This window comes from Hyperoodon ampullatus (genome assembly GCF_949752795.1).
Source record: "Hyperoodon ampullatus genome assembly, chromosome: 3".
Lineage (NCBI taxonomy): Eukaryota > Metazoa > Chordata > Mammalia > Artiodactyla > Ziphiidae > Hyperoodon > Hyperoodon ampullatus.
This window is the reverse complement of record NC_136916.1, coordinates 52,369,219-52,396,272: the sequence shown is the minus strand read 5'-3', so window position 1 is coordinate 52,396,272 and position 27,054 is coordinate 52,369,219. Positions and strand designations below refer to the sequence as shown.

The window sequence follows — 27,054 nt, the reverse complement described above, 5'->3', positions numbered from 1 at the left end:
TGGATCGATCCCTTGATCATTATTTAGTGTCCTTCGTTGTCTCTTCTAGTAGTATTTATTTCAAAGTCTATTTTTTCTGATATTAGAATTGCTACTCCAGTTTTCTTTTGGTTTCCATTTGCATGGAATATCTTTTTCCATCCCCTTACTTTCAGTCTGTATGTGTCTCTAGGTCTCTTGTAGACAGCATATATATGGGTCTTGTTTTTGTATCCATTCAGCCAATCTGTGTCTTTTGGTGGGAGCATTTAGTCCATTTACATTTAAGGTAATTATTGATATGTATGTTCCTATTCCCATTTTCTTAATTGTTTTGGGTTCGTTATTGTAGGTCTTTTCCTTCTGTTGTGTTTCTTGCCTAGAGAAGTTCCTTTAGCATTTGTTGTAAAGCTGGTTTGGTGGTGCTGAACTCTCTCAGCTTTTGCTTGTCTGTAAAGGTTTTAATTTCTCCATCAAATCTGAATGAGATCCTTGCTGGGTAGAGTAATCTTGGTTGCAGGTTTTTCTCCTTCATCACTTTAATTATGTCCTGCCAGTCCCTTCTGGCTTGCAGAGTTTCTGCTGAAAGATCAGCTGTTAACCTGATGGGGATTCCCTTGTGTGTTATTTGTTGTTTTTCCCTTGCTACTTTTAATATGTTTTCTTTGTATTTAATTTTTGACAGTTTGATTAATATGTGTCTTGGCGTATTTCTCCTTGGATTTATCCTGTATGGGACTCTGTGTGCCTCCTGGACTTACTATTTCCTTTCCCATATTAGGGAAGTTTTCAACTATAATCTCTTCAAATATTTTCTCAGTCCCTTTCTTTTTCTCTTCTTCTTCTGGAACCCCTATAATTCGAATGTTGGTGCGTTTAATGTTGTCCCAGAGGTCTCTGAGACTGTCCTCAGTTCTTTTCATTCTTTTTTCTTTCTTCTGCTCTGCAGTAGTTATTTCAACTATTTTATCTTCCACGTCACTTATCCGTTCTTCTGCCTCAGTTATTCTGCTATTGATCCCATCTAGAGTATTTTTCATTTCATTTATTGTGTTTTTAATCATTGCTTGATTCATCTTTATTTCTTCTAGGTCCTTGTTAACTGTTTCTTGCATTTTGTCTATTCTATTTCCAAGATTTTGGATCATCTTTACTATCATTATTCTGAATTCTTTTTCAGGTATACTGCCTATTTCCTCTTCACCTGTTAGGTCTGGTGGGTTTTTATCTTGCTCCTTCTCCTGCTGTGTGTTTTTCTGTCTTCTCATTTTGCTTATCTTACTGTGTTTGGGGTCTCCTTTTTGTAGGCTGCAGGTTCGTATTTCCTGTTGTTTTTGGTGTCTGTCCCCAGTGGCTAAGGTTGGTTCAGTGGGTTGTGTAGGCTTCCTGGTGGAGGGGACTAATGCCTGTGTTCTGGTGGATGAGGCTGGATCTTGTCTTTCTGGTGGGCACGTCCACGTCTGGTGGTGTGTTTTGGGGTGTCTGTGGACTTTTTATGATTTTAGGCAGCCTCTCTGCTAATGGGTGGCATTGTGTTCCTGTCTTGCTAGTTGTTTGGCATAGGGTGTCCAGCACTGTAGCTTGCTGGTCGTTGAGTGAAGCTGGGTGCTGGTGTTGAGATGGAGATCTCTGGAAGATTTTCGCCGTTTGATATTATGTGGAGCTGGGAGGTCTCTTGTGGACCAGTGTCCTGAAGTTGGCTCTCCCACCTCAGAGGCACAGCAGTGACTCCTGGCTCCTCAATTTGGGCTTATTCGTTGTCTCTTCATGTATTCCACAGATGCAGGGTACATCAAGTTGATTGTGGAGCTTTAATCCGCTGCTTCTGAGGCTGCTGGGAGAGATTTCCCTTTCTCTTCTCTGTTCTCACAGCTCCCGGGTCTGAGCTTTGGATTTGGCCCCGCCTCTCCGTGTAGGTCTCCGGAGGGCGTCTGTTCTTCGCTCAGACAGGACAGGGTTAAAGGACCAGCCGCTTCGGGGACTCTGGCTCACTCAGGCTGTGGGGGAGAGGGGACATGGAGTGCGGGGCGAGCCTGCAGCAGCAGAGGCCGGCGTGACGTTGCACCAGCCCGAGGCGCGCCGTGCGTTCTCCCAGGGAAGCCGTCCCTGGGTCCCGGGATCCCGGCAGTGACTGGCTGCACAGGCTCCCCGGAAGGGGGGCGTGGACAGTGACCTGCGCTCGCACACAGGCCTCTTGGCGGTGGCAGCAGCCCCAGCGTCCCACGCCCGTCTCTGGGGTCCACGCTTTCAGCCGCGACTCGCGCCCATCTGTGGAGCCCATTTAAGCAGCGCTCTTAATCCCCTCTCCTCGCGCACCAGGAAACAAAGAGGGAAGAAAAATTCTCTTGCCTCTTCGGCAGGTTCAGACTTTTTCCCGGACTCCCTGCCGGCTAGCTGTGGCGCATTAGCCCGTTCAGGCTGTGTTCACACCACCAGCCCCAGTCCTCTCCCCGCGCTCCGACCGAAGCCCGAGCCTCAGCTCCCAGTGCCGCCTGCCCCGCCAGGTGAGCAGACAAGCCTCTCGGGCTGGTGAGCGCCAGTCGGCACCGATCCTCTGTGCGGGAATCTCTCCACTTTGCCCTACCCAGGTACGTGGGGAGTTTCTTGCCTTTTGGGAGGTCTGAGGCCTTCTGCCAGCATTCAGTAGGTGTTCTGTAGGAGTTGTTCCACGTGTAGCTGTATTTCTGGTGTATCTCTGTCTGTTTCTTCTTGATTCAGTCTTGGAAGGTTGTATGTTTTTAGGAATTTGTCCATTTCTTCTAGAAAAATTGTCCAATTTGTTGGCCTATAACTGTTCATAGTATTCTCTTATGATTTTTTGCATTTCTGTGATAATGGTTGGTATTTCTCCTCTTCCATTTCTTGTTTTGTTTGTGTGGGTTCTCTCTTTTCACCTTGGTGAGCCCAGTTATTGGTCTCTATTTTATTTATTTCCTCTCTGGTCTTTATTATGTTCTTCCTTCTGCTGACTTTGGTCTTTATGTCTTCTTTTTCTTATTACTTTAGATGGTAAGTTTGGTTATTTGAGATTTTTCTTATTCCTTAAGGTAGGCCTGTATTGATATAAACCTGTCTCAGAACTGCTTTCACTGCATGCCATAGATTTTGGAAAGTTGTGTTTCTGTTTTCATTTGTCTGGAGATACTTTATGATTTCCTCTTTGATTTCTTCATTGACTTTTTGGTTTTTTAATAGCATATTGTTTGGTCTCCATGTGTTCATGCTTGTCCCCGTTAGCTTCCTGTAGTTGATTTCTAGTTTCATACCACTGTGGTTGGAAGAATTGCTTGATATGATTTCTGTCCTCTTAAATTTGTTGAGACTTATTTTGTGGGCTAGCATATGATATATCATGGAGAACATTCCATGTGCATTTGAAAACAATGTGTATTTTTCTGTTTTTGGATGGAATGTCCTATAGATATCTATTAAGTCCATCTGGTCTGTTGTGTCATTTAAGACCACTGTTTCCTCACTGATTTTCTGTCTAGATGATCTGTCCATTGATGTAAGTGGAGTGTTAAAGTCCCCTACTATTATGGTATTATTGTCAGTTTCTCCCTTTATGTCTGTTAATATTTGTTTTATATATCTCGGTGCTCCTGTATTTGGTGTATATATGTTAATGAGTGTTATATTATATTTTTGTATTGATCACTTTTTCATTATATAATGCCTTTCTTTGTCTTTTTTAAATAGACTTTGTTTCAAAGTCTGTTTTTTCTGATATGAGTATTGCTCCCCTCCATATCTTGTTATTTCCATTTGCGTGAAATATCTTTTACCATCCCCTCACTTTCAGTCTGTGTGTGTCTTTAGCTCTGAAGTGAGTTTCTTGTAAGCAGCATAAAGATGGGTCTTGTTTTCTTATCCAATCAGCCATCCTTTGTCTTTGATTGGAGCATTTAGTCTATTAACATTTAAAGTAATTATTGATAGGTGTGTACTTATTGCCTTTTTGTTACTTATTTTCCAGTGTTTTTGTAGTTCTTCCCTGTTCTTCTTTTAGTTTCTTCCGTTTTGGTTTGATGATTTTCTTTAGTGCTATGCTTGTGTTCTTACTTTGTATTTTTTGTATATCTGTTGTAGGTTTTTGACTTTTGGTTACCGCAAGGTTCACGTATGTTGACCTATAACTGTACTTACTTGTTCTAAATAGAAAGTCATTTAAGCTCAAGCACATTCTAAGTGATACACATTTTTTTCTCCCCTCCTTCACATTTTGTGTTTTTGATGTCATATTTTACATCTTCATGTTTATCCCTTTACTGATTGTTGTAGTTATAGTTGATTTTATAATTTTTTTCTTTTCATCTCCATGATAGCTTAATTGATTGATCCTCAGCCTTTACTATGTATTTGCCTTTACTAGTAGACTTCCCTTATTACCTGATTCTATGTGGGTCTTTCTTAAAGCCTTGGTTTTGCAGGAGTCTTTTTGCCAGTCTGCAGTTAGTTTTCAATGAGAATTGTTTACATGTAGACATATTTTTTTTTTTGGCAGTACATGGGCCTCTCACTGTTGTGGCCTCTCCCGTTGTGGAGCACAGGCTCTGGATGCGCAGGCTCAGCGGCCATGGCTCACAGACCTAGCCGCTCCGTGGCATATGGAATCTTCCCGGACTGGGGCACGAACCCGTGTCCCCTGCATCAGCAGGCGGACTCTCAAACTCTGTGCCACCAGGGAAGCCCTGTAGACATATTTTGATGTGTTCATGTTGGGTAGTTGAGTTCATTTCACATCCTCCTACTCTGCCATCTTGATCTTCTCCCTCATTGTGGTTTTGAATTGCATTTCCCTGATGATTCGTGATGTTGAACATCTTTTTATATACCTGTTGGCCATTTGAATATCCTCTTTGGAAAAATGTCTATTTAGGTCCTTCACCCAATTTTTAATTGGATTATTATTATTATTTTTGCTATTGAGTTGTATGAGTTCCTTTTATGTTTTTCTTATTAATCCCTTATCAGATATGTGGTTTACAAATATTTTTTCCCATTCTGTATGTAGCCTTTTCATTTTGTTGCTTCCTTTTCTATGCAGAAGCTTTTTAGTTTGATGTTGTCCTGCTTATTTATTTTTGCTTTTCTTGCTTCTGCTTTCAGGGTCATATCCATAAAATCATTGCCAAGACTGCTGTCAAGGAGCTTTTTCCCTGTGTTTTCTTCTAGGAGTTATGCCTTCAGGTCTTACATTTAAGTCGCTAACCCATTTCTAGTTAATTTTTGTGAGTGGTGTAAGATAGGGGACCAGGGACTTCCCTGGTGGTGCAGTGGTTAAGAATCCACCTGCCAATGCAGGGGACACAGGTTCGATCCCTGGTCCAGGAAGACCCCACATGCTGTGGAGCAACTAAACCCATGCGCCACAGCTACTGAGCCTGTGCTCTAGAGCTTGTGAGCCACAACTACTGAGCCCACGTGCCACAACTACTGAAGCCCGCGTGCCTAGAGCCCATGCTCTGCAACAGAGAGAAGCCATCGCAATAAGAAACCTGCGCACCGCAAGGAAGAGTAGCCCCCACTCGCCATAACTAGGGAAGGCCTGTGTGCAGCAATGAAAACCCAACACAGCCATAAATAAATGAATTAAAAAAAAAAGTTAGGGGACCAGTTTCATTCTTTTGCACGTGAATATCCAGTTTTTCTCGCACCATTTAATAAAGAGACTATCTTTTCTCCATTGGGTATTCTGGGTTTTTTTTCCAAATATTAGTTAACCATATGTGCATGGATTTATGTCTGTGCTCTCGATTATGTTCTGTTGGTCTGTGTGTCTGTTTTAATGCCAGGACAATATTGTTTTGATTTCTATAGCTTTGTAATATAGTTTGAAATTAGGAAGTGTTATGCCTAGTCTAGCTTTGTGGGTTTTTTTTTCCTCTCAAGATTACTTTTGCTATTCAGGGTCTTTTGTGGTTCCATGCAAAATGCCATTGGAGTTTGTAGGGATTGCATTGAATCTATAGATTACTTTGGGTAGTATGTACATTTTTAAAAGCATTAATTTTTCCAATCAAGAAACAGAGCATACCTTTTCTGTTTATGTTTTCTTCAGTTTCTTTCATGAGTATCTTATAGTTTGCAGTGTAGATGTCTTTCACCTCCTTTGTTAAATTTATTCCTAATTATTTTATTGTTTTTTTGCTGTTGTAAATGAGATTGCTTAAAATGTTTCTTTAAATTAGTGTATAGAAACACAAATGATTTTTGTATGCTAATTTTGTATCCTGCAACTTTACTGAATTTTTTCATTAGTTCTAACTTTTTTTTTGGTGGAGTCTTTAGGATTTTCTCTACGTAAGACATATCATGTACACAGAGAGGCAATTTTCCTTCTTCCTTTCCAATTTGGATGCATTTTGTTTCTTTTTCTTGCCTTATTTCTCTGGCTAGGACTTCAAATGCTATGTTTAATGGTAGTGGTGAGAGTGGGCACCCTTCTCTTGTTTGTGATCTTGGGGAAGAACTTTTTACCTTTCAACATTGAGTATGGTGTTAGCTGTGGGCTTGTCATATATGGCCTTTATTATGTTGAGGTACATTCCTTCTATACCCAGTTTATTGAGAGTTTTTATTATGAATGGATGTAGAATTTTGTCAAATGCTTTTTCTGAATCTACTGAGATAGTCATGTGATTTTTATCTTTTTATTCATGTGATATATTACATTAATTTCTTTTCGTATGTTGAACCATCCTTATATCCCAGAGATGAATCCTAGATGATTATGGTATATGATCTTTTTACTGTGCTGCCGAATTTGGTTTGATAATATTTTGTTGAGAATTTTTGTATCTGTGTTTACCAGTGATATTGGCCTATAGTTTTATTTTCTCATAGTGTCCTTTTCTGGCTTTGATATCAGGGTAATGCTTGACTTGTAAAATGAGTTTGGGAGTATTCCTACTCTTCTGTTTTTTTGAGGAGTTTGAGAGGATTGGTGTAGATTCTTTAAATGTTTGATAGAATTCACCAGTGAAAACATTTGGTCCTGGGCTTCTTTTTCTTGGGATATTTTAAATTACTCATTCAATCTCCTTCATTATTGGTTTATTCAGATTTTCTTTAATGATTCATTCTTGGTAGATTATGTTTCTCAGAATTGATCAATTTCTTCTAGGTTTTCCAATTTCGTGGTGGATAGCTGTTCATAGTAATCACTCTTATGGTCTTTGGTATTTTTGTGGTATCCGTTGTAATGTTTCTTCTTTAATTTATAATTTTATTTATATGTGTTCTCTTTTTTTTGTTATTCTATCTAAAGGTTTGTCAGTTTTGCTTTTCTTTTCAAAGAACCAACTGTTGGTTTTGTTAATCTCCACTGTGTTTCTGTTTTTCTGTTGTATTCTCTTTTTCATTTATTTCTGCTGTAATGTTTATTATTTCCTTTATGCTTCTAACTTTGGGCCTAGTTTGTTCTTTCATCGTTCTTTGAGGTGTAAATTTAGGTTGTTTACTTGAGATTTTTCTTTTTTCTTGATGTAGGCATTCATCACTATAAACTTTCCTCTTAAAACCGTTTTGCCGCATCCAGTAAGTTTGGTATGTTGTGTTCCCATTTTTTTTTCTTTTTTTTTTTTGCGATACACCGGCCTCTCACTGTTGTGGCCTCTCCTGTTGCGGAGCACAGGCTCTGGATGCGCAGGCTCAGCGGCCATGGCTTATGGGCCCAGCCGCTCCGGGGCATGTGGGATCTTCCCAGACCGGGGCATGAACCCGTGTCCCCTGCATCGGCAGGCGGACTCTCAACCGCTGCGCCACCAGGAAAGCCCTGTTCCCATTTTTGTTTGTCTCATGATACTTTTTATTTTCCCTTTTGATTTCTTCCTTGATCCAGGAGTGTGTTCAGGAGTGTGTTGTTTAATTTCCATGTATTTGTGAATTTTGTAGTTTTATTATTATTATTACTGATTTCTAGTTTCATTTCCTTGTGATTGGAAAGACACTTGATATAATGTGTATCTTCTTGAATATTTTGAGACTTTTTTGTCGTCTAATGTATGATCTATCCTAGAAAATATTCCATTTATTCCAGAAGAGTATTTATTCTGCTGCTGTTTGGTGGCATTTCTCTCTATGTCTCTTAGGTCCATTTGGCATGTAGTGTTATTCAAATCCATTGTTTCCTTATTGATTCTGTCTGGATGATATCTCTTTTGTTGAGAATGGAGTCCCCAACTAATATTTTATTGCTGTCTATTTCTTTTGGTTCTGTTAGTATTTGATTTATATATTTAGGTGCTCCAGTGGGTACATAGCATATTTACAGTTGTTACCTCTTCTTGATGGATTGACCCCTTTATCATTATATACTGACCTTCTTTGTCTCTTCTGACTGTTTTTAACTTAAAGTCTATTTTTTTTTCTGATGTAGATATAGCTACTCTGTCTTTTTTGGTTAATGTTTGCTTGAAATATCTTTTTCCATCCCTTCACTCTCAGTCTGTGTGTGGCCTTAAAGCTAAAGTGAGTCTCTTATAGGCAGCAGATCATTGTATCTTTTTTTAAAAAAAAAATCCATTCTGTCAGTCTGTGTCTTTTGATTGGAGAATTTAATTCATTTACATTTAAAGTAACTACTGAGAGATAAGGGTTTACTATTTACATTTTGTTAATTGTTTTCTGACTCTTTCATAGATTCTTTGTTCGTTACTTCTTCTCTTCTTGTGTGGTTTGATGAGAATCATCTCTCTAGTTATCTGTCCTACCTGTATTATTGACCTATCAATTTTGGGGGCAGAATTTTTTTTTTCTCAGTGTCTTACTAACTCTCCAAAGTCATCAAGCAGATATTCTTTTTATTTTGTTCAGTTTTTGAGCTAGAGGATTGGTTTGAATTAATTTGCTTTAGTGAAAGCTGCTGAATTGAATCTTTAGGCCACAAAATATTTTATCAGATTTCATTTTTATTACCTTTAAAACTAAGAGAAATTAATTTTGAATCTTTTGTAAATGTCCTATTTGAGCAAGCAATTTTATATTGAGTTTTCTAATGTTCTTTTTTTACAATGAACATACGTTTTTTAGATCATTTTATAATTTAACAGATTTAAATATGAAGAAATGAAAAAATTACTTAAAATTTAACCATTTTCATTCATTCTTTCATTTAGTATGTTGCTTATATTGTGGCACTGAAGTTAGTAAGCACCTCTGTTACAATAAGAGAAAACAGAAATATTCCAGAAATACTGAAAATTCAGATCATTGGCCTTGGCACCCAAGTATCTCAGCGACCAGGAGCACAAGCACTTAAGTAAGTTTTAAAAACTTATTATTTTAATTTTTATTTCTACGTTTGACTTCAGGCCAAAAAAATACAGTGTTACTTAGCATGAAAAAACCTGATTAATAGTAGTTTGTCTCTAATTTCTCTTCCTTTTGTGTGTGAAGATAGTCATTTTATATTAGAGTTTGTTTTGTTACGGAACTATGCGAGGAGCTCATCATTTGTTCTCCCCTTCCTTTTTTCCTTCACAAATATTTCTTGTATACTGTTTAATTCATAGATTTGTTACTATGAAGGCTATGCATAGAAACAATACCTTTCTGTTTTCAAGGTGTTTATGCTGTAGTTGATAAGAGAGGAAACAAAAAGTTGATTTAAGATCTGTGTAATATTTGAGAGCTCATAAGTAAGAAGGTACTGTAATGTGAAATACCTTAGGGTTAATGCTACACAAGCTCTGTTGTAGAAGGGAATAATTTCGGCTTGGAGATCTGGGGCTTAGGCTAACTGAATGGAAAGGACCAACAGATGCAAGGATAAGGGAGGAGAGTGTGCAGGGTGGCATGAAATAGGGAGATGAGTTCCATGAGCATGTATTCCATGTAGCATGTATTCATGCGGCAGTTGGCCAAAGCAGATTTTTCATGAGGATAAGGAGAATAAAAAAATAAACCAAATCCCCAGATTGTGGATTGGGGATTTTGAAAAAAGCCCCAGATTATGTGGGTAATTAAATTCCAGGCTACGGAGTTTGGACTTCAACTCTGGGTGATGGGCATGGTCCTGGCTCTCAAAGGAGTTTTTTAAAAGGGAAATTTGTATTTTAACTTATTATATTACAAGGATCTTATTTGTAATACTTCTTTTTTCCGCATTGGATTGTAGGGTGGAAGCAAAATTAGAACACTGGTATATAACAGGTCTGAGACAGCAAGATATTATACCATCACTTGTGGCTTCAATTGGCGATACTGCATCATCCTTGCTTAAAATTGAATTTGAAACCAATCCAGAGAATAGTACTGCTGACCAGACTCTGGTTGTTCAGTCTCAGCCTGTGGAGGTCATCTACGATGCTGTGAGTACAAGGAGAAAGTGAATCCTTATTAAACACGTCTTATGCTTCTGACATATGGTTTTCTTCTTTTTTCCTTTTCATATTTAACCTTAATTTACTTAGCAGCTCAGTTTACTGACACTTTTTTCTTGATTAAAGAGCAGTACATGTTTAGCAGTTAATTTTGATTTTTCATATGCTACAGATTTTTTTCTACTGTATGCTTATGTTAAATTTTTTAAAAAAGTAATATACCCTTAAAGAAGTCTGTGTTTATTATACTGGCTAACTACTGACAAATAACTACACACCAGTTTCCTACTCCGGTTTCTTTTTGCTTATTTTCCCTTTCTCTTCAATGTTTGGAACCAATTTAAAGAGCTTTAGCAGCAAATGAAAGAATTTTAGATACTGTTCACGTGAGAAAAAAGCATTGCCATTTCTTTGCTGTTTAAAATGCTGGCTCCAGTTCTGTATCTGTAGCTCCATCTTTATTCAGACTCTCTTAACTCATCACTCGTTCCATCACTTGTAGGTTGGCCCCACTCTGTCATTGAGATCCCTGACTTATTTTTACTGTACAGTTTAGAAGTAAATTCACAGTGTGGGTGGGAGGCAGAACTTACTGTATTCTGTGATTTTTTAAAAAAAATTTTTAAAAATTTAAATTGTGGTAAAATACATAGAACATAATTTCCCATCTTAGCCATTTTTTAAGTGTATAGTTCATTAGGGTTAAGTACATTCACACCATTGTACATCCAATGCCCAGAACTCATTCTTTCTTGCAAAATGTCTGAATTAAGTTCAAGTTTTGGGTGTAGGTAAGGACTGAACAGCTTTCTTATTTCCTCTCTAAACTTCAAAGTGCAGGAGAATCCAGTTGCAGTATAGAGAGGTGGGGTTTCACCTTCTAATCTGGAGGCTAAGTCTAGAAGTAATGCCCCATTGCTACATCAACATGATACCGTAGAACATGCTTAAGGTCACCTTAACGATATGCACACATTTGTTGCCTTTCCAATAAGGTGAAGTGGGCTATACCTTTTTTCAGTTTCCCTTTCACTCCAGAGGGAGATGTAGTAGGGTAGATTGTCTTTGGAGGTACCACCTCAGTTCAGAGCCAGAGTTGATTAGAATTAAACTGAAACTTTAAATTTTGTAATATAGAAAGTACTCTGTATAACTTGTTTATATTTTAAATGATTTTACAGAAAACCATCAATGCAGTGGTTGAATTCTTTCAGTCAAATAGGGGATTAGATCTTGAGCAAATAACATCAGCTACATTGATGAAGCTGGAAGAAATTAAAGAGAGAACAGCTACAGGTAAAGAATTTGACTACATAAATGTCATCTAAACTCTCAAAATTTTTTGCTCTTCTAATGTAAATACTATGTTTAAAATAGTGTAGGTAGTTTTTTGTCAAATATACCTGCCAGACTGGGTGAGAAAGAGAATAATATGGGGCACAGATGATTCTGTCTGCTGTTACCTTCAGGAACCTGTGCTGCAGAGTGAACTTGAGCTGGAAAACATCCTTTTCTCAGTTCTTAAGCGACTGTTCACCGTACTGTGTGTGAATCAAGTTTTAAAGATACATACTTTTGTGCATTATGGCCTCTAATCTTAAGCCACCTACTGTATCTGGTTACTTAACTAAAGAAATAATGAATTTTTCTATCTCTGGCTAAAATACTAGCTGTGTTGGGTTTATTATATTATGCGATATGATTGTTTCTTATTGACCATATGCAATTTCACCTTACATGCTGAATGGAGAATCTAATCTGTGAAAAGAACTTCTCCAACATACTTCTCAAGTGATCTTCTTATTCTCGTTGTTAATAATATGATTACATATTTCAATTTGACTGCATAATCTTTCATCATTTCTTTTTCTTCTTTTAGGACTTACACATATTATTGAAACCCGAAAAGTTCTTGATTTAAGGATAAATCTGAAGCCCTCATATCTAATAGTTCCACAGACAGGTTTCCACCATGAAAAGTCAGATCTTCTCATCTTAGATTTTGGTACATTTCAGGTAGGTGTATATGCATTTCTGTCTGCCCATTTTTGCTCAGTTTAGTAGCTAACTGTCTGACAGTATGCTGTTTTTCCCTCAGAGTTCACTTAAACTAAACCTAGACTTATTTCTTGTTAGCATTTTGTCAAGCCTAGCTTAGATTTTGTAGTTTGTATGTATCTTACCGCTATTAAAAAAAAAAAAACTAACATTTTCTGAAATGGTGGATGATTTGACATTGAGGACTGGCTTACTGCTGTCTTTTTCTAATTAGAGAGAAGCACTCCTAGTTTTCAAGCACTCCTAGGTTTCCAGAATCTAATTACATAGTTTTCTTTGTTAATTTATATGTCTTGAGAATAGAAAATTATACAGATATGAATATATGTTTGTTAAATCACTGACATCAATTAAATAGGGTACGAGAACTCTAAGGGTTTGGGTGTTGAACCTCCTAGAAATCCAATCTTCTGAGAAAAAGTGAAGATTTCAAAAAATGTAGTCCTGAATTGATCCTTGTTTCCTTTAGGAAGAGGGAAAAGCAAGTCAAGATTGGAGCTGAATTCTAATGGCCTAATTTTTCTAGTTATATAGTGGGGAGAGGAAGGAATAAAACTTTCTGTTTCGTGGTGAAGAGTTTAGGATAGCTGGTAGGGAAGCTTGAGCCACAAGTGGTGACAACTCCTGAGAGCCAGGAAGAGTCGCATGTCTAGACGGGTTATTTGAGATAGACAGCTGTGTAACTCATCTTGTCATTAATTTAAATGTGCTGAGCACCTGTTACCCAAACGTAATAGAGATGTATGCTGAAATGGTATATTCCTAATAAAATATTTGCTAATAATTATTAGAAAATTAAGCAAAATATGAATTCACTAAAGGCAATGTTTTAATTTTATTTAGGCTTTAAGAAAACACAACTAAAGTATGTTGATATAAAGATTTTTCTGTTAAAAAAATTGAAAGTTTTTCTCCATTTCAGCTTAACAGTAAAGATCAAGGTTTGCAGAAAACTAGTAATTCATCTCTGGAAGAAATAATGGATAAGGCATATGACAAGTTTGATGTGGAAATAAAAAGTGTGCAACTACTCTTTGCAAGAGCAGGTAAACTGTTGCTCAGTTTTCAGGATCTTGAAATTATGTTGAGTAGTGTTGGTAAATAGATATGCATGTTTACATGTATATCAACCCTGATAACATTTTGAGCACATATACTGTTGGTCATTTAAGAGAACCAAATAGGAGCCCATCAGTGAAAATCTTTGTTACAATTACAAAGAGAGATGTGGCTATTCATCTTAGGGTACTTAGTACCATTTGAATCTAAGTCCAGTCACTGCCTGTTTCTTTTTAAAGTGACATAAAGCTGCCCAGAATACAGAATAGAAGTTTCAGTTGGCTCATGTTCCTCTGTCCCAGTGTGTTGGGGATGTCTCAATGTTGTTTTCCCTTGCTGCCTTTATTTTTAAATATTTTACTATTAGCCTAGTCTTTATGTGAGTAGTAGTATGTTTTTTACTTTTGTAGATACCTGAGAAGTATGGATATAGCCTTTAAACCCTAAAAGTAGTGAATTTAATTATTTTCCAAAAGCTTTGGTGGTTTCTACTGCTTAAATGAAGATTGTTGGTTCTCTGTATTTCTTTAGTTTCTAGAAGCAATAATAAGTATTTGCAAAATATCCTTGAGTATATCACTCTGTGGTAGGTCACTGGAGGAAACAACATAGTTTCTGTGTGCAGAGTGTATACTATAGTGGGAGTGATGAGATTTATTAAAATGTAAATATATAAGGCTCTACGTAGTTTTATAGATTGAGCCTATTAATTCCTTGAAGAGAAGTACCTATACAGACCATTAAAGCTGCCTTTTCTTTTGTATGTACTTAATAATAATTGTTTGAATTATAAGCAATAAAAGATGTTCATTCATTGCCACAGTTAAGATCTGTGTAGAGTTCTTTCAGTCATTGGAAGCCTGTCTTTGGAACCTTCTTATTTGGAAGAAAAGTGACTGTTACACTTTTTTGTCATAAAATCTTGCTTGATAAAACTCATTTTTGCTTTAGAATTACTGCATTTAGGACCCCCAGAAACCTCTTTTTTTCTTGTCTTTTTTTCCCTGTTTTTTCCTTTTTTCACTGCAACCCCCCAACCTTGATCTCTAATTCTGGAATCAAGGCAGTAAATTCTTAGGTTTTTTTCCCTGTTTGCTTTAAAATGTAGGATGTTATTAGAAAACGTTCTTCAAATAAATGTTTAGAATTATTTTTATATCATAGTCTTTGACTTTTGTCAATCTGTGTTAAAAAATATAGGTCATTTAGCTTGTATGTTGAAAGAAGTAAAAGTCATCATTGAATATATTTGTTAATTATTTTCTAATAGGTTACTTTTCCATAGAACATCTGATAATCTAAAACTAATTAATAAATAAAAACTAATCATTTAATTGAAAAAATTTTTTTAAGATGAAAACTGGAAAAAGTGTCGATTTCAGCATCCATCAACTATGCATATATTGCAACCCATGGATATTCATGTTGAGTTGGCCAAGGCAATGGTGGAAAAAGACATTAGAATGGCTAGGTAATGTATGCGTTTCCTTTATATTATAAAATCAACAAGGTGAAATATATCTACATCAGTTACTGAATTTTAAGAAAGCAAAGCTAGATTTCTGAAGGACAGAAAAAAATAATGATTATCTTACAGCAGAAATACATTTTTAAGGAAATGTTTATTTGAATTATATATCACCTCTCTTATTTCAGAAGTACTTGGGCTTTTACGTTTTGTGAAAGTTGGTTATCCCTGTTTTTGAATGGATTGAATTCAAGGTTCAATATTGAAATATAAAATCTTCAAAAAGTATAGGCTCTTTTGATTATGGAACCATATAAAATCTTGAGAATAATCTAACGGAATGGAAAGTAGAAACTGAATTTTGAATTTAAGTAGATAATTTTGAAATTATCTGCTGCCTTCTTAAAAACAGCTTTGTTGAAGTATTGTTGACATTTAATACGCTATGTTTGTTTAAAGTGTACATTTTGATAAGTTTTGACATAAGTATTTATCTATGAAACCATCACCACAGTCAGTATAATGAACACATCCATCATCTTCAAAAGTCCTTGTGTCCTGTTGTATTCTCTCCCTCACATCCCTACTGCTAACTCCTCTCCCCTCAATCCCCAGGCAACATTGGTCTTCTTTCTGACACTAAAGGTTTGTTAGTTTTTTTTTACTTCTTTCATCCAGTATAATTGATTTGAGATTTATTCGTATGTGTATCTTTAGTTCTTTGATACTCTTTATCAGTTGGAGGTTAAACCAACCATGCATTACTAGATAAACCTCTTTTAGTAGTAATGTATTATTCTTTTAAAATGTTGGACTTGGCTTGCTAAAATTTTGTTATGAGGTTTTAAAACCTTACATTTCTGTTTATGAGGGATATTGATCTGTGCTTTTATTTTCTTGTTTTGGCATCAGTGTATCAGGCTTCATAGAGGGAAGTTGTGTAGAATTGGTATTTTTTTCTCTTATATGTTTGGTAGAATTCGCCCGTGAAGCCACCTGGGCCTGGAGTTTTATTTTTGGGGGGAGGGTTTTTAACTACAAATTAAGTTTCTTTAACTTAAATTCAATTTCTTTAATAGATATAGGGCTGTTCAGATTATCTGTTTTTTTGAGTGATCTTTGATAGCTTGCATTGCAATGAAAAAGTTTGTCTTTCATGTCTTAGTTGTTGAGTTTATTGTTTTAAAATTGTTTATAATATTTCCATCTTACCTTTTTAATACCTGGAGAATTTGTAGTGTTGCTGTTTCTCTCACTCTTGATATTAGTAACTTGTGCCTTTTCTCTTTTTTTTTCTGATAAGTCTGGTTAGAGGTTTATCAATTTTGTTGATCTTCTGAAAGAATCAGCTTTTGGTTTCAAATATTTTCTCTATTGTATTTGTTTTTTATTTTGTTGATTTCCACTCTCACAGTATTGCTTTTTTGTTTTGCTTACTTTGGGTTTCATTTGTTTTACTCTCCTAGTTTCTTAAGATGGAAGCTGAGACCATTCAATTGAGACCTTTCTTCTTTTCTAATACAGGCATTTAGTGCTTTAAATTTCCCTTGAAATGCTGCTTAACTGTACCCTACACATTTTGAAACTCTTCATTCAGTAGACTGGGTATTTGTATGACTTTAGTCATTTGTTTCCCATCTTTCAACTTTCCTTTGTTGACTGATGTCCAGTGTCTTTGAAACAGTTGTTTCACATATTTTGTCCATTTTTTTAGTTATTTTAGTTGGGAGGGTTTATCTAGTCCCTCTATTTGGGATGATATTAGTTTTATGCAATGTTTCAGAAATAATAAAGAAGCATCTCACATTTTTACAGCGCTTTTCAATTTACAGAGTACTTTCACAGAAAGTTCAATCCTTTGAGGTAGGAACAGCTAACTGGCCTCTTTTGAACATTAGTGGTTGCATTATACAGAAAAATCATTCTTCGTTTAGTAGTTAGGCATCTGTCAACTTGAGATGTTCACAGCTTAGTTAGGAAGTCAAAGATAAACAACCTGAAAGAGCTTTATGAGCAGCAGATAGCTACCACAAAGTTATTAGGACAAGCAAACCCAGGCAGTTAGGTGTAATAGGGAAGCAGAAAAGCACGTGCTGAAAAGTAAGCACCTGATGAAAGCACAACAGTGATTCAGCAGTGAGTAAAACAGATACCCTTCTTATGGAGCTTATATTTTAACCAGAGGAGACATAAAATAAACAAGTATACGTATGCTATGTCAGATGCTGATAAATGCTATGAAAGGAAATAATGGGAGGTGAGGGGATAGAGAATGATGGGGTAGATACTCTTTGATGTTTAGAATGAGAAATCTTTGATACCAGGAAATGTTCTGTATAGTGTTTTAGGTTTTAAAACATTGATAGTTTGTATTTGAAAATATCTTCCTAAAAATTAGTTAACTTAAGGTTTGGCTGCTTAAGAAGGATACAAAACTTGGCTTACATAGAGCTTCCCATTCCCTGACAATGGTGAGGCATTAATGTAATTAGATTAAAACATATCCAAAGTAACTTTGACCCCAGAATGTAGTCTCTTCTCCATTCCCTTCCCCACCTCCATAGTATAGAGAAGCTGGACCTTGAAACCTTATAGTTGAATTAATTATGTTTTTAGATTTAAAGTATCTGGAGGGCTTCCTCTGATGCACGTGAGAATTTCTGATCAGAAGATGAAAGACATGCTACATTTGATTAACAGTATACCCTTGCCACAGAAATCATCTGCACAGTCTCCAGAGAGACAGGTAAATGGAGATAATAAAAATGCTAAATATCTTTATATTTGTATATATGGTGATTTTTTCCCATCTTTTTGTGAGATGTTTTGTTTTTCAATATTGTTTAGGGCCAGTTTCATTTATTTGGTACATTTTTGAGGTTTAATATGGTTGATTCTGTACAGAACTGCATATGGCATTGAATAAATAAAGACTGTAGCCTATTTTCGTTTTGGAGTGGTGGTAGAAAGTCTGTTATAGGGAATAACGGAAAGAAAGATACATAAAGGAAAGGAAAAATGTCTTTCAAATTTAGGAAATGTGTTTTAAATAAAGCTAAATATAGAAATCTTCTTTAAAATGTTGCAATTATATGTTAGACTTAGAAGTTCTAGGTCACTTTACTTGGAATTGATCTTTACCACATGAATGTTGGACTTCCATTTACTTTGAAATGAAATTTGAGAGCCAACTAATGTCGATACCATTTTCGAGGAACCTGTCAAAAATGTATAATTAATATTGTAATAGACAGCAACTGAATGCCACACAATGACAGGTAGACTTACCTACTAGAGTTTTACATGGCTCTGCCCTTGTAAATGCAGGTGGTGGTCTTAATAATAAGTGAACTCCAGCCAGCCATTAGTTAGTTGACTGCATAACGTTCTTTGTTGGAATATTTGTGTGCTGTGTATGTGTCTTTCCATCTCTCTCTATCCTCTATTACTTTTTCAGTATTTCTCTCATTTATGTACATTTAATCCTGCTAAATTAGTATGTTTAGAAAACTTTTTATATTATTTTCTAGGTATCCTCAATTCCTATTACACCAGCTAGGACAAAAGGCCTACTTGGTACGCCACTGTTGCTAGATGGAGTGGAATCAGGTGAGGAAGGTAAAATGTTCTTTATTAAACCAAACCTAGAGATAAACTTTTCAGAAAATAAAGGAATTGTAAAAGTGTTATAGTAATTTACTGGCTTTATTTCCAGTTGTGCTCCTAACCAACAGTGAGACTTCGAGTCATTTATTTTTATTTAAGGCCAAGTTTCTTTGTTTGAATAAAAGTATTTTTGTGATTGACAGTATTTAAGATTCTAAATAAGCTGCTTTTTTTCCCCCCGATCTCTACTTGATTCTTTACTCTATCTCTGGTCTAACTGATCTTTTTTGATTTTGAACTAGAATGTAAACTTTATGAGGACAAGGATAATGTCTGTCCTGGCCACCCTGGTGTCCTTAGTGGCTGGTACAGATGGATATGTGATAGACGATACCCAGTAAATATTTTATTGATAATTGAATGAATAAACTAAAGTGAAAAACAATCAGAAGTGTTGAAGAAGAAAATAGAAGGGCTGTTTGATTTTATATATGATTATCCCAATGCCAGGTTGAGTCACTCTGTGAGACTTAGAAAGAAGCTATATTCTGATTCTGAATATGAAGGTTATGTCTAATAAATGAATTTTACTTTTGAGAGACTTCAGTTTGAGTGTTTTATGCAGTTTTCGATGGACATTCTCTCAAGTCAATTGTCTTCTTCTTTTAGAGTCTGATGATGAGTATTTTGATGCTGAGGATGGAGACACACAGACTGGTAAAAGTATGAAAGAGTCAGGCATAAAAAAGGTTGCTGAGGCCCCAAATGAGGAGCTCATTAATCTTCTACTGAAGTTTGAAGTTAAAGAGGTATATATATTTGTTTTGTCCATAAACAAATATATTCTTGTTACTGCTGTCCTTATAAACTGTCTCATGCTAGACCCAAACATTAAGTATATTTATTTTTTTTTTTTTTTGTGGTATGCGGGCCTCTCACTGTTGTGGCCTCTCCCGTTGCGGAGCACAGGCTCCAGACGCGCACGGTCAGCGGCCATGGCTCACGGACCTAGCCGCTCCGCGGCATGTGGGATTTTCCCAGACCGGGGCACGAACCCGTGTCCCCTGCATTGGCAGGCGGACTCTCAACCACTGCGCCACCAGGGAAGCCCCATTAAGTATATTTAAAATGTGGTACTCGGTCTTCCCTACTGTCCCCCCCACACACACATACTTCTAAGAAAATGAAATGTTATTTTATAAAAACTGATATAAGTGTGATCTGTGGTATATCTGATCTATTCTGGAAAAGCTCAAGACTCTTAGTTAGGATTTTCTTTTCTGTAGAAAATTTCTGTGACATATTTACTTTAATATTTTTCAGCTTTTAAGCCAAATAATATAGTTTATTGTCATGTTTATAATTTAGAAAAATGTAAGCAACCTAAATTTGCAACGTGGCTTTTACAGTCATTGAAAATCTGGTAGTAATAAAAGAAAACATCGACATCGAGAGATGGTCACCGCATATCTTTATTTGGGGAAAAAAAAAGCGATTACAATTCCAAGGATATTATGATTCCATTTAGAAAATAAACACATACACACACACACACTTTTTTTAAATAAATGACAGTCTTCATCTCTGTGTGGTGGGATTATAGTTTTTCATTCCTGCCTGTTTGCTTTTATATATATTAAAATTTTTTTAAATGAATATTCATTGCTTTGAAATAAAACACAAAAGGTATAAAAAGGAGGTATTTCTTATTGACTGCTTTATATCTAAGTATTATTGTTATTTGTTTAAAGAAAGATATGTTCTCCATGTTTAGACTTCTTTGACTTCTCTCCTTCTCTCATATTCCCATCTAACATATCAGAAAACCCCTTGACTTTACCTTCAAAATGTATTCAAATGATTGCTCTTCCCTTCCACAGCTATTGCACTGTCCACATCACCATCATATCTTGATTGGACTATTGCAGTAGCCTCCTGTCTCTCTGCTTCCATCATGTGCTCTGTTCTCCCCACAGTAGCTAGAGTGATACTACTTTTAATCTTTTCTTAAAAAAGTATTTATCTTTTTGACTGCGTTGGGTCTTAGTTGTGGTATGTGGGATCTTTTGTTGTGGCACGCAGACTTCTCTCTAGTTGAGGCGTGCAGGTTTTCTCTTTCTCGTTGAGGCATGTGGGCTTAGTTGCCCCATGCCATGTGGGATTTCAGTTCCCCGACCAGGGATCGAACTGTGTGCCTTGCATTGGAAGGCAGACTCTTCACCACTGGACCACCAGGGAAGTCCCTAGAGTGATTGTTTTAAGGGAAAGTCAGTTCATGCCATTGCTTTGCTCATATCCCTACACAGGCTTCCCATCTCACTCACAGTAAAGAGCTAAATTCTTCCCATGGCCTACAAGGCCTTACATGGTCTACAAGTCACACCATGTGACTTCTTTGGCTTCATCTGCTGTTCTCTTCTTCCTTGCTCATTTTGCTCCAGCCATATTTCATTTATTCCTTCCATAAATGTTTATCAAGTGTCGTCATGCACCAGGCATTATTTTAGATACTAGAGCTACAGCAGTAAGCAGAGTTCCTCCTCATGGAGCTTACACTTGCCTTTTGTTCTTTCTTGTGTATACCAAAACGTATTCTTTGTGCTTGCTGCTTCCTTTGCCTGGAGAACTCTTTTCTTGCATGACTTGCTTCTTTACTTCCTTTAGAAATGCCATCTTATTGGAAAGGCCTGAGCACGCAACACAAAATAGCAACCTTTGCTTTTCCCCATCCTCCCTAGAATGTAAGCTTCTTGAAGACAAGGACTTTGTCTGTCCTGGTCATTTTGATGTTCTTAGTGGCTGGCACACCCTCATACATGGAAGATGATGCTCAATAAATATTTTATTGAATACTGAATGAATGAACTAAAGTCATAAACAATCAAAATCATCTAAGAAAAAATAGTAGTGCTGTTAGAAATATTTTTCCCAATTTGACCTTTTTTTGCCATGCTGAAGTTTTAAATATTTCCGTGGTGAAATCTATCTAATTTTTTCTTTATATTCTAGTTTTAGTGTGTGTTTAGAAAATTATCCTCCATTACAAAAATATTTACCCATGATTTTATTTATTGTTTTATGATTGGAATGCTTTCATTTAAATCATTGATTTATTTGAAATTTATTTTTGTATATCAATTCAGTACTGAATATCTTACTGTACTGTTTTATTGTTTCTATTTTTCAGTTGACGCTCCTGATTTTTCTTAGGTATATGATTATATCACTGCTAATAGTATTAGTTTTTGCTTTTTTTTCAGCATTTATATTTTTCCAGTTACTGTGGATGGCTTATAGCTTTTCCCAAAATGTGATAGTTCAAAACAACTATTTTATCTTGCTAACAGTTTTGTGGGTTAGGAATTCTGGAAGGGCCCAGCTTAGTAATTTTTGCATGTAGTCTTTCACATGCTTTCAGTCACATTTGACTAGAGTAGCAGTGACCTGAACTCTCAGTGGGCCTCATGGCTCACTCATGAGGCTGGCAGTTGATACTGGATGTTGGCTGGGACCTTGGCTAGGACTGTTGACCACAGTACCAACTCACAGCCTCCTGACCATGGCAGCTTCAGGGTAGTTGAACTTTTTACATGGCAACTAGCTTCCCCCAGAATGAGAAATCCCAGGTGGAAGTTTCATGGCCTTTTTTTGTGGTATGAGGGCCTCTCACTGCTGTGGCCTCTCTTGTTGCGGAGCACAGGCTCCGGACGCGCAGGCTCAGCGGCCATGGCTCATGGGCCCAGCCACTCTGCGGCATGTGGCATGTGGGATCTTCCTGGACCGGGGCACAAACCCGTGTTCCCTGCATCGGCAGGTGGACTCTCAACCACTGCGCCACCAGGGAAGCCCTGTACTCTGTTGATTGAAGCAGTCACAACCCTGCCCAAATGCTGCGGGGGTTGGGCAAAGACCTCCATCTCTTGACCTCCATCAAAGAACTTGCATGTTTTAAAAATGGCAACATATATGTTTTATTTTTCATTGGCTAAATATACTGGCTATCATTTCTACAGTAAATTTGAATAGTAGTGTAATAGTAAATGTCGTTGTTGTACTTTTTGACATTAATGGAGATGATTCTTATATCACCAGACATGACTTTTAGTTTTGAGATAAAGGTTTTAAAAAACCATATTCAGGAAGGATTCATACATGCCTATTTTTACTAAATTAAAAAAGTAAATCAATAAGGATATAAAATTTCATCATGATTTTTAGATAGATGTAGTTATATTCTCAATAATAGAACTTAAGATGATAACTTCCAATCATCATGGTAAGTAACTTGATGGTAATAGAAGAGTATGAGCAAAATTTCTACTATGGTCATGACTGTATATATGAAGAAGGATTTTGTATTTTTAAGTATGATTCAAAGTACTTATCTGCCTTTCATTGGCTGTCCTGATTGTTTTAGGTGATTTTGGAATTTACCAAACAACAGAAGGAAGAGGATACAATTCTAGTGTTTAATGTTACTCAGTTAGGAACAGAGGCTACAATGAGAACATTTGATTTAACTGCAGTAACTTACTTAAAGAAAATCAGCTTGGATTACCATGAAATTCAAGGTAATAGCCATAAAATTAGAAATAATAGACAGTAACAGATTTAGTATCACTTTTGAGTATCTGAAACACATTCATTTATGTAGTAATAATTATAATAAATAATAGCTAGCAGTGTTCTAAGCATTTTATATATAATAACTCATTTAATCCTTGTAACAATGCTATAAGATAGGCAATGCTATATTATCTCCAGTTTACACAAGAGGAAACAAAGTCATAAATTGGTTACATAATTTACCCAAGGTCGCACTGCTAGTTAGTTAGTGGCTGAACCATGATTAAAACCCTAGAAATCTGGCCCTAGGGTCTGTATTCTTAACTACTATGATCTACTCAGAGAGTCCATATAAATCCCCTTTATATAGGGAGTATTATTCCCATTTTACAAACAAAGGAAGGTTAAATAAAAAGAGATTAAGTGAGTTACTCAAGATCATGCATCTTATGAATAGCAAAACCTAGAATTTATCTCTGGTCTTATAATATTGAAGTTCTTGTTCTTTTGATTCAATAGTGTTCATATATCAGAAGCAGCATCAGGTTATGAAAATGAAAATGGTGGGACAGAAAATTAATTCTTTCAGAAGCTTTTATGGTTTATGCATTTCAGTGTACATCTTGTATACTCATTGGATGAGGAATGAAGGAATGGGTGAATCTACAGTAATTAAGGTTACCTAATATTTGCCTAGTATTTTAGTCAAATATAAAGACCTATTTTTTTGTTATTTTTTAAATAGCTCTAACTAAAATTAACCTTAGCGTAGAAGAAAAATGCTTTGTGTTAGTAAGCTCCTATAAGTACTGTGGAGAGATGGAGTTTACATTACTGTCTTAAGGGGAAAAATACAAATAATAAATTTTCTAGGCTATTTTTTCCTTTAGAGAAGGTTATTTCAGTGGAAAATTCTGAGATATCTCAGAAACAGGAGTTATAAAACTGCAAATAATACAAGATGGGTAAAAGAGTGGATAAATCACTTCTCCCTCCATGGCTTCTGGAGGTAGTTCCTTGGGACATGTGCATGAGGATATAGAGGACATCTGGTGGTACCTGTTGTTTTTAAATTTAAAGAAATTTAACAATTCTCCTCCCTTCAAAAAACTATTTCCTCTTTTGTGTAAGCCTTCTCTTAGTCTAAACAAAGGAAAATTATTTAAATTTCTTTAATATGAATGAAATTTTAGAGCTCAACAGAATACTACATGTTTTTCTAGTTCAACCTCATTGTTATGTAGTTGAGAAAACTGAAGTTAAATAGCTTTTGGTAAAGGTAGAGATGAATTAGAATTCATATTTCCTGATTCTTAACACCCATAGTCTTCTACTGCCTTACGAATGCACATATGGTCTTAAAAATATCTAGAGAAGTTTTGATTACTTTTGAACGCAGATGTAAGATCAAAGAAAATAAATACAGTATGCATGTTTTTAAGTAAGTTGAATGTCAGAGGTAAGGTAAGGATTTGGATTGGCTTATTTCTTTACCAGTGATGACCTTAATAACCATGAAAATATGTGCAGATAGTCTTTTAAAGCTTAAGTAATAAAATTTTTTAAGAAGAAAAGGACATGTTGAAAATTCCAAATGTAAAAAAGAGCAATTTACTTGAAACACTTTTTTTTCTTTTTCTTTAATCTAGGGTCCAAAAAGAAGCCCCTTCACTTGATTAGCTCTTCTGACAAACCTGGATTAGATCTCTTAAAAGCAGAGTACATTAAGGTAAGGGTCATAGAATGTTTATATATTTATTGTATACTCTAAACTATCCTCTGGAAGGAAAAAGATGACAGTAGGTTATTAAAGGCTCTTGTGTATCATAGGTTTGAATCATAGGGATATCTACTGTTTCTCTTTCCATTTGCACACCTTTCTCTTTCACTCAAGTAAGGACTAGGATTTTACAAAGTCACACTTCTTGTCCACAAAGATGGAAGCCTGGGGTGAAGTAGGTCCTACTACTGTCTTCTGGGGCACATTCACCTACCTACATTCATTGTATGTGTAGGTGGTATTTGGCTAAGTATCCTACATCAAAAGGGATAAAGTCAAATTGAATCTGGTTCAGAAGAGAATTGCTAGGATTCGGAAGGACTCAAAAATATATTATATGAAGAATGTTGAAGAATGTTATATGAACTGATGGTATTCAGCTTCATTCAAGATTAGTTGATTTATTTAATTATTCAATAACTGTTGAACATCTTTTGTGTCAGGTTGTGTTAGGATACAGAGATGAAAAATATTCTCTGTTCTCAAGGAATTTATAAACCAGTAGGGAGATAGGTAAACAACAATTAAAATATAATGTGTTTTATGGACGCCAAGGGGGGAAAGTGGCGGGGGGGGTGGTGGTGTGATGAATTGGGAGATTGTGATTGGCATGTATACACTGATGTGTATAAAATGGATAAGTAATAAGAACCTGCTGTATAAAAAACAAAATAAAATTCAAAAAAATATATAATGTGTTTGATTCTTTAATAAGGAGGAACACAAAGCATTATGGGAGCAGGGAGGCAGGGATATTGATCTAGCCAGAAGGCTTCTCACAGCAGGTAAAACTTTGAATTTACTGTGTATGTTCCCAAGGGACATAACTTGAACCAATTGGTTATTATGATAGGAGATAGATTTTTAAAAATATGTATTTATTGATTGATTGATTATTTATTTATTTTATTTTTTTTGGCTGCACCGGGTCTTAGTTGTGGCACGCAGGATCTTCATTCATTTTGGCATGTGGGATCTTTAGTTACGGCATGCATGTGGGATCTAGTTCCCCAACCAGGCATTGAACCCGGGCCCCCTGCATTGGGATCCCGGAGTCTTACCCACTGGACCACCAGGGAAATCCCAGGAGACAGATTTTTGATTCAGTGTGAAGACCTCATTAAATCAGACTTCTCTAAAGTTTGGATTTCTAAGAAAATTAGGTTTCTTTCACTGGAGATATCCTAAAATAGACTTGCTGAAGACTTTCTAAAGGTATTTAAACATTAGGTGATAGATGGGCTAGACTACCTTTAAACCTTCTAACCCTCAGAGTTTATCATTCTGATCCCTAGCTGCAGTTTCCCAAAAGTGAATGATGCCATGCTCTCCTCTGTTTGAAGAGGAGGACAAGTTTTTACTCTTATGATAAATAAATGGATTTGGATGTAACTTTATAATAATGATAATAAAATTAAATATATAATGTATTTAAAAATAGTTAGAACTGAATATAAATAAAGTAAAGATTATAAGTAAATGATTCATTTACTTTGGTCTTAATTCCTTCTTTAGAACTGTTTTTTTCTTTCTTTTTTTTTTTAGGCTGATAAGAATGGACCCAGTTTTCAAACTAGTTTTGAAAAAACTGAACAAACACTTAAGGTAAGAAATTCTGTTAAAAGAATAGATCCTGTTGGAAAATAACCTACTCTGGAAGTCTTCAGTATCCTTTGAGGAACCATTAAAAGTTATAAATTAGCCTCATAAATGTCTACCATGCTCTGTGTTTATGATTCAGGATAATAATACTGTTATTTAACTCATTGTATCACATCCTAATTATTTCTAAAGGAGGGAATGCTGTAGATGAGGGAACTTTGATTTACAAAGAACCAACAGGATTCTGAACAAACCAAACTAGATACTGTCTTTTAATGCAGGGCTCAGAAAGTATGTGAAATACAAGGAGAGATGTTGAATACTTCTGGAGCTATTCTAAGGTACTCAAGTAGAGGAAGAAGTGGCAAAATGTAATTTTAGGATACAGTAAAAAGAAAATGAGAGAAATGAGTTTCAGATTATACTCTTGAGAGATGGGAAAATCTGTTGAATATTGAATCTTCCTTTTAATAATTTTTATATCCACTTAGTGTCTTGAAGCAATGAAAAGAAGTCCTTTTGTATAAAAAGTGATTTTTTAAAAATTTCAATTTGCTATTAGAAAATCATGTATTCTTTAAAGCAATTTGTGTTGCTATTTTAGGTTTCTG

The 27,054-nt window shown here is 35.9% G+C and overlaps 1 protein-coding gene across 4 annotated transcripts in view; it reads left to right on the top strand.

The window, feature by feature from the left end:
- VPS13C (vacuolar protein sorting 13 homolog C) overlaps positions 1-27,054 on the top strand; it is a gene marked incomplete at both ends in the record, with an annotated part of 185,655 nt that overhangs the window by 61,427 nt on the left and 97,174 nt on the right. For all 4 annotated transcript variants that reach the window (XM_079700003.1, XM_079700000.1, XM_079700002.1 and 1 more), the window contains 12 exons: positions 9,099-9,241; positions 10,100-10,292; positions 11,486-11,600; positions 12,184-12,320; positions 13,285-13,408; positions 14,775-14,892; positions 17,506-17,635; positions 18,420-18,498; positions 19,165-19,304; positions 22,913-23,066; positions 24,711-24,790; positions 26,387-26,446. In XM_079700003.1, coding sequence (XP_079556129.1) covers positions 9,099-9,241; positions 10,100-10,292; positions 11,486-11,600; positions 12,184-12,320; positions 13,285-13,408; positions 14,775-14,892; positions 17,506-17,635; positions 18,420-18,498; positions 19,165-19,304; positions 22,913-23,066; positions 24,711-24,790; positions 26,387-26,446 — 1,473 coding nt within the window. The remainder of the gene's footprint in view (positions 1-9,098; positions 9,242-10,099; positions 10,293-11,485; positions 11,601-12,183; positions 12,321-13,284; positions 13,409-14,774; positions 14,893-17,505; positions 17,636-18,419; positions 18,499-19,164; positions 19,305-22,912; positions 23,067-24,710; positions 24,791-26,386; positions 26,447-27,054) is intronic.